The sequence below is a fragment of the Dendroctonus ponderosae genome, unplaced genomic scaffold, assembly GCF_020466585.1.
Source record: "Dendroctonus ponderosae isolate FM_Combo_2020 unplaced genomic scaffold, Dpon_F_20191213v2 Dpon_F_20191213_7, whole genome shotgun sequence".
Classification (NCBI taxonomy): Eukaryota; Metazoa; Arthropoda; class Insecta; order Coleoptera; family Curculionidae; genus Dendroctonus; species Dendroctonus ponderosae.
This window is the reverse complement of record NW_026018916.1, coordinates 6,718,544-6,727,049: the sequence shown is the minus strand read 5'-3', so window position 1 is coordinate 6,727,049 and position 8,506 is coordinate 6,718,544. Positions and strand designations below refer to the sequence as shown.

The window sequence follows — 8,506 nt, the reverse complement described above, 5'->3', positions numbered from 1 at the left end:
AGATTAGTGATGAAAGCGATTATGCGTTTGAAGCCCATTAAACGCAAATAAATGAATTCCTTCCCCGTGTGGATTTCATTCACAATGAGAAAATAACAATTCAGTAAGAGCTTTTTCCATACTTTCTCACAAAATAGTGCATATTTTCACCGAAAAGATGCAAGGCCACAATCAATAGAGTCAGACTATTTTAAAAGGTTTTCACCCGGTTGCCCTAAAAGAAGCTTTCTTCGCGGCTTTGACTCTCAAGGTGTAAAGACTTTGAGGAGGCATCCTTAACGATTTTCCGACATTTTCTTTTACACTTTCAGTTCCTTCAGCAGATGTTTGCATAGATAATTTACGAAATTACTTTACTATAATATTCTTACGACGGTTTTTGAGGATAGTCGAGGCTAACACGATGAATTACATTCTGAGATTGTCAACATTTAACCTTCTCGAAAATATGTTATTTTTTCGCAATTCTTGACTGCACCTACACGGTACGTTTTTTCTCGTGAATTAAATCTTGTTGAATCTCTTTATTATAAAATTTATTAACCCCCCCCAAATTATTCCCGAAAAAAAAATTAAAAATCTTTTTACATTCCTGTTAGTATCATCCACATCAGACGCATCCTCATCAGACTATTTAGTAATTTTCGTCTTTCATGAATGGCCTTAAAACTGGTTCTCTCTTACTTACTCTCATGATTAAATTAGTATTCGTTTAAAACATATATTTCAAATTCTTGGAATGTAAAGTGTGTATGTTGATTCAGACAGTGCGATTAAATGACACTAGCGGAAAGACCATCCTTAACACTAAATTAATGAAATTTTCGAAATTCCGCCGTCATAAAACACGAAAGTGCACATTAAAATTGCAAGAATGTGCATTTTCCATGCAAATTTACCTAATAAACTGTCAACGCACGCAAAGTTTAATACGATCGCGTGCTGAGGGGAGTGTCACTTCTCTAAATACTTTATAAAATAAATGGGAATGCCTGTTAGTTCCAAATTATCAGACGGTTTATGTAAGTAAATTGGCTAGAAAATTTAAAAACTGGTCTAATTAATGATGTTTTACCTGTGTGGAATATTTTCTCTCGATGGTGTTCTGCTAGACGAAGGAGGTATCCTTTGCTTCGGACTCGTGCTGGGCCTTCGCACAGTTGTATGGTATGGATACATGCAAGACGATGAAATGTTTGTCCCACTAGTTGTGAGTAGGCTGTTTGTTATAAATTTGCTGGAAAATACGCAGTTCCTTAAAACTTAAAGCAACCCCTAACACCTCAATAGACATATATACATGTCTGTAAATTTTGAACATTTCCACATCTCGCCAAACCACCAAGAAAATATATTTACCTGTGTGTGTCGAAAACATACTGTGGCCTTTTCATTACCAGTAGCCTCGGTAAAATGTGAATAAAAACGCGTTTTACCCATGGAGACATTCGGTGTGTTTGTGGTGATCTGAAGTGTACATTAAGAACTACAACGGTAACACATATGCTGAAAATATAGAAAAAAGTTATTAGAAAAGAAGTCACAAAACTTTTAGAATATATCCAACATGGCATTTAATTGAAAATTAATTGGATGTAATCACTTTGTGTCTACATAAATCGAATAAATGGGGTCCTCTCATTTCCCCATACGTTATTCATTTATACTCTACAATTACTGATTTTGATACATATGAGTAAGTCAGGAAAGTGAGATCTAAACATACTGTAATTGAGTTAAAACACACGAAAAATTGGTTTTCTGTTATTTTACTATCATTTACTAACAGTAAATCATTTATTTGTAGTGTTTTCTTCATTGGTCTAATTATATTGACTAATTGTTGGTTTATTATAAACGGTGTCAATTTGAAACTTATGTTTTCAAATTTTTCCCATTTTCAAATGTTTTAATTACCTGCACGTGTGATCGTTCTTTTCACGAATTGCGTTAAATGGAAACTTCATCGTGAGCATTCATTCATAGGGTTTATTCATGTATGATGCGTTTTGATTTTAAATACAATTTTTCGTCAATTATAATATTCGTCGAATTCTCAACCAAACAAACAGAGAGCAGAATTTTTTCCACAAGATTAACTAATTCGTTCTGAATGCTCCGAATACCGAAAGTCTGGAAATGAATTTGCTTTATCCGAAAAAGTCAGGTTGTAAAGCTGCCGTTAAGACTTGTCTGCACTCCAAACGATCCCTGTTTTTCCGCATGTGAAACGAGCAAGTTGAGATAGTGCAAACAAACTACTTCGAATTATTTTATCGTTCTCCTAATGGAAGCCCCTAAAATTGCACAGAGACCGAAATTTATTTAACTAGATTTGGAAATTGAACTTCTTGCTATTGAAGAATTTCAAAATCCGTACTGGTCATGCTTTCATCATTCATATCAAATTTACAGTAAATTACTACTTAACCTTTTCAACTCTCATTTTATAATACTAGTTTGCCATTAAGTTTACATATTTTCGGAAAACATCCAGTTTTGTGCATCTTAAAGAAATGGACACATTTTTCGGTAGATTTGCATGTTTCAGTCATAATTCGTGAGTTTCGTAGCGCTGATTGGATGATACTCCGCTATGCATTTTTATCGTGTGGAATAAAATTCTATATATATATAAATAATCTTTACTTCCTATAGAAAATCTATCGACCCAATCGGTTTTTCTGCCCTTGAGTAGTACATATGTGTCTTAGCCTAGCTTATTCTAAAATTAATTCCTATTTCTAACACTGGTATAAAATAATCAGTGATAAAAAAAAATCCTGGCTTACAAAACAAACAGGTCTTAGTCGTTAGTTCAGTTGCGTTTGTAGGTGTTCTAGTAAAGTATCTGGTGGTGTAATAAAATTCTATTTAGGCGTTATTATTAAAACGCCGTAATTTGGAGTAAATTTTGATCTGTGCCTTCTTGGTCTTGTCTGCGAAAACAGGATAGAGTAGTCGGCGTCGATCCGTACCTCCAGTTGTCTGTCTTCGAGTAGTTGTTTAATAATGTGTATTAAGGAGGGATGGTCGGTAATTAACGTAACCGCTAAAACATGTAACAACTGTTCCATCTTGCCAATTTAAACGGTTATTCAACCTGAAAAAGTGGTCCGTACCAGCACAAAACCGATGCGGCACATATTATTTTTAGTTTACCAATGCGACGAATTATTTTTTATAAACTAAATCATTATTTATTGTCACTATTTCTATTGCGAATCTTTAATGAAAAATTGTTGAAACCGCATTTTGGAACTTAATATCAAAGTGGAACTGAAACTTTATAACCTGTTTCAGAAAAATAACCGTTTAGCACGCCTCTTGTATTAAGTAGTTTGGAGTGCTAAGTTTGTGTAGCTTCTAAACTAATCCCTCGATACAAGCAATGTCAAAGGCCTTATTTATGTCTAAAACAGGCTGGCAGTTTTGCCTGCGGGCAGGTGTGGTTTGTATATTATTGGTAAGGACAAATAGTCGATGTTGGAGAGATTTTTTGGGCTCAAAGCCAAACTGATATTTTAGAATACGATCTCCTACTTAATTATGTAGTCTTTTTCATCATGTCCAAACATTTTACTCAACACCGGGAGTAGCGGGATGGGTCTGTAGTTTTTTTTTAGTGTGTTATCCAGTCCATCTCTTAAAATAGGTATTCCGTTCTTCTCTAACTTAAGTATTTTGTTTCGTACTCTAAGAAAATACAGTTTTCTCTCTAAAAGTGGCTGGAGAAGGCGTCCGATTTGTGATGTTCATCGCTGTGATTCTTACTCATTGGCAATGCCCATGGAACTTGTTTTTTGCATCAAAATTGAAAACCTTAACATAGAAGAGCTCAATCACGAAAGCACCAAACAACTCTATTCAGACCGACCGAATATTAGTCAGATGCTTCGAACACAGCATGGAATAAACTAAAAGAAAACATTCATAAAGGAGCCAAGGAACTCATAGGAAAACGGTAGTTTCCTTCAATAATTGTACGCTTGGCAAAAAATTTCGAAATTTGGGATGCTATTTGTTATAGATAAACGTACAGAAATAAAATTTTAAAATAATTTGAAAACACTGATGGAAAGAGATAGTAAATATTATATAAAGTAAAGCATTACTAGATATGTCTCACGTACTTTAACTACATAATTATTTGACTACCTACACACAAAAGTATTAACATGAAGATCACTTAAACTTTCACATATCTTGCTCAAGGAATATTCGAACGAAAATGACCATAGAAATCTTATCGTCTCCATTTGGATTATTTACATTAAGATAAAGCGATTTCATTCGCGAAGCCCTCTTAATTCAGGAGATAAATATTGGCTGAAGAGGTTATATTTATCTCGATTCTTTGTGGCGAAGATGGCAGTGATTAATTGACTTTTTAACGAAATAAATGTCTAATAACGCATTGTAATACTTTATTTGTCGTTGTTGGCTATTTAACATTTTTTCTGCAACTGTTTGATTCATGTGTGCTCTCACGTGAGTCGATTACATTACTTTATAACTAACTGGGACGTTAGATGGCTCGGTGGTACTTCCGGGCAATGGCTGGGCGTTGTCCAGGGATGATTGGATAATCAGTGTTCAGGAGGGATTGATTTGATAAACTCGCGAATGTCAGACCCACTCACTTCAAGCGTAGCTGAAGCAATTCTGCTGAACTTACTCGTAAAGTGTTACAAAGACACCAACATAACGTCTTACGACAATTGAGCAACTCAACTGTGTAACTGTTGTGAAAACTTGTCTGTTTATTTTAAACCGATAGGGGGATTAAATTAAAATTTTCACGAAATACAGATTAATTCGTTTTGGCCATTCTAATTTAAAACTTTCCAGCGCAAAAGTTTTACGAAAGCATGCCAACGTCAAAACATTGCAGACTTTTAAAATGTTTTGCCTCTGTTCGCAACTAATTAACTGATGTTATCTATGGTTGTTCGTTTCGTTTAGTTTTTCAAGCGCAAAGTTTTTGCGGTATTTCTGCAAATCATGTTTTAATGAATGTTAGTCATTTAGGTTGTAAGCCAGATGGCCGGAATCTGAACGTGAGCCCTGTTATTTTGATATAATCAAATCATTTTATAAGTATTTGCTTGTATTCTGAACGATGTATCTTTGAGTCAACTGTAATTAACGGATTTTAGGCGCAAGATGTAGGATGCCATTTAACATTAGAGTAGTTGAGTAACTGCAATGCTGCTACGGGAGTCGCCTCAAAACAGCTGTTGGAAGGCTGCAAGTTGAAAATATATTTTCTATAGTTTTAAAGTTTGGGTTCTGAAATACATAAAACACTTTCAGAATTAATGATTTCAAACGATATTAATCCTCAATTTTCCTCACGAACAAATTTATGACAATAATTACTCTAAATACTTTCCGCGCTCCGATCTTGTGCCATTTTTAACGAAAACTTTCAAGAAAGTTCAACGTTTTAAGTAATAGAAGATTACAACTAGCACAAATCTTCCACAATGGAGTTTTTAAAGTAAGCCTTTATTTTTTATTTAATGTAAAATCGTTGGCAGAATATGGGTCATCCAATTTGAATGAATAATGGGAAGCAGGGTTTAAAGTAGTCCCAAAGTAGGACCGATTGATATATTTGCGAACAGTGGAAGGTTTGCGGTCCGGCAACAGCACAAATGAGCATCTGCAAGTGGTGAAAAGGTTGTTGAAAAAGTGCAACAAATGGAAAATTCTGTGAATTAAATTTTGCATTCATCGATTAGGAACCAGAATTCGATTCTCTTCATGGTGAAAATCAATTTGATTACATTCGGCCGTAAGTGGCCATTTTTATCCTAATCCGCTTTGTAGTTCAAAATGGTCGAGGTATTCTGTTAAAGAAATAGGTTAAATTATTCGCCCCCTTTTAAAAAATAATTATTGGACCAGCGTTACATCGCGGTTGCTTATTACATTACTTATATACTTCTTCAGGAAACATTTGAAGAAAACCCAAATTTGCTCAAATTATTTTCTTTCCGAGCTTATGCGAAAACATATTTTCAAATACATACCACATTATTAAGTTAAATTATTACGCATTATTACATTAATTAAATTGAATATATCTATTAAATAAGTCACATATTTATATAAAGCTAATATGCCTACAAAGTATACGAAAAAAATAGTAGAAAGCAATGAAATATGTCCTTCGCTGCTTTAAACAATTGCTTCTGAAAGCTTGGTTCATCAAACAACTTCGTGTACTCATGGATATTGTGAGGAGTTGTGGATATTTGTTGGATATTGTGAGGAGTGAGAGTGCGAAGTGTCTTTCGACAATATTTCCCAGATTTAACCAGAGATTCAAAGCAGTTTTCCTTCCTTTGTTAGGCTGGCTTTATGCAACTAAAGCCCCATCGAGAAAGTTATTAAACAATGACATACAGACATGGATTATCTGATATTCCTTAATTACGGTACTGTGAAACGAAATCCGAGATAAAGGCAAAACCCTCATTAGTCAAGATTTAGCAAATTAACTATATTTTGCATATAAAAAAAGAATAGACGAAATATTACAGCTCAAATGCACTTAGGTCGTAGTGGGTAAGTAATAATGTCCTACAGTTAAGTGATTTCTATTTAAAGGGGATTGGCAATCATTCTAGCAATGATAATTTGATGAATGAATAATCCCGTGGTGGATGTTCCAAACCAGGTTCTCAAGTTCTTCAGCCGGGATATTCGTCTTCTTCCAACGCTTCTCTTGACCTGCACTTTACCCTTTAAGATGCATTTTAGTAATTTGTTTTTCGTTTCGTTTCTCATGATGTGCCTCAGATATTCCAATTTTCTACGTTTCACTGTGTATGTGATTTATTTTGCGTTACTTAGTTTTTGGAGTAATCGGGTGTTTGATATTTTGTCCACCCATGATATTTTGAGGATTCTTCTATATGTCCACAACTGGAACGCCTCCATCTTCTTTGTTGTAGCCTACGTTAAGGTCCAAGACTTTACTCCCTACAACAAGATGGAGAATACGTAGCATCGGAGCAGTCTGAGTTTCAGTTCTAGATTCAAATTATGCGTCTTGAATAATTGGGACATTTGCTTGATGGCTGTTCTTGCTTTTTCAATTGTTGTTTTTATTTTTTCGGAATGGTCCCATTGTTCATTTAGTACTCTATCGAGATATGTGTATGTTGACACTCGTCCCACCGTTTTCTCATTGATGGTAAGCTTTACTTCTGTCCAATTCTTTCCCTACTAATCATCATTACTTTTGTTTTACTGGTGTTGACTTCCAAATCATATTTCTTACCTACTGCATTACCCTGTCCAATAAAGCTGCAGTCGCTGTGCAGTGTCTGCAAATATGACGGTGTCATCGGCATATCTGAAATTGTTGAATCGATCGCCATTTAGTAGTACTCCTGCTTCCGTGTATTCTAGAGCTTCTTGGAAAATTGTCTCTGAGTACATGTTGAATATGCGAGGTGACAATAATTCCTTACGTCCTCTGGTTTGGCATGGATAATTCTAACGGAACCTGCTTTATTCCAGTATAAGTTCTTAATTATGCCTAGATATTTGCCGTCAAGTCCACTATTTTGCAGAACTTTCATTATTTTGTTGCGTTGAAGTTTATCAAACGCCTTTTGATAATCAATAAAACAAGCATACACCTCACAATTCATATCCCTGCAATGCTGGAAGAGCACCTGTACACTAAAAAGGGCATCTCTTGTTCCCTTGATAAAACCAAACTGTGTTGGCGATATCGGTTCTTCACAGAGTTTGTACAGTCTCCGATGTATCACTTTTAAAACCAATTTTAATAAGTGACTCATGAGGCTTATTGTTCTATGGTCACTGCACTTTTTGGTCCCCCGCTTCTTTGGGAGAACCATAAACTCCGATTTCAGCCATTCTTTGGGTATTTCGCCACTGTTGTATATTTAGTTAAAAAGATTAGATTGATGTTGATATTAAATGAATGCAAATCAAAATCAATTCCTGAGCTTCAGTCATTTATTGTCTATTTATCAATTAAAATACGTTTCGGTGTTTTCCACCATCATCAGTTTCTCTAAAATAACAGATAGTAAAAAAAAATGTTTTCATTAATTTAAAAAACAATCACAGTTTGTCACCAGCTTCATCATATCACACACTAAAATACATCACAATTGCAACACTTTAAAACATTCTAAGATTAATTAGGCCTAACAGGTGATTAGTCAGGACATTCAATTCTGGGAAGAGACTAGAATTCTTTGTTCAAATACTCAATTATTTTTACTTACATGTGTAGCGTTGTTGCTACTTTAAGCATTGGCATATATTTGGAGTATTAATTTTGTACATTTTGCACACAAAGCGAAATACTGTTTATATTGATTTCTTTTACTTTCAGGTATTTTTCTTTGCATTCTAACAATATTATTTTTGGTTTGCAAAATTCTTCAATATACCGGGTGTTAGTTAATATTCTATGTTTATTTCATTTAATTAATGTATGATATACTGAGCT

At 34.5% G+C, this 8,506-nt stretch overlaps 1 protein-coding gene across 1 annotated transcript in view; it reads right to left on the bottom strand.

The window, feature by feature from the left end:
* The window catches only part of LOC109534656 (acetylcholine receptor subunit alpha-like), a gene marked incomplete in the record, with an annotated part of 139,839 nt that overhangs the window by 10,125 nt on the left and 121,208 nt on the right, over positions 1–8,506 (bottom strand). Inside the window, 2 exon segments of the mRNA XM_048668645.1 lie at positions 1,076–1,237; positions 1,360–1,506. Of these exon segments, the coding sequence (XP_048524602.1) occupies positions 1,076–1,237; positions 1,360–1,506 (309 nt within the window).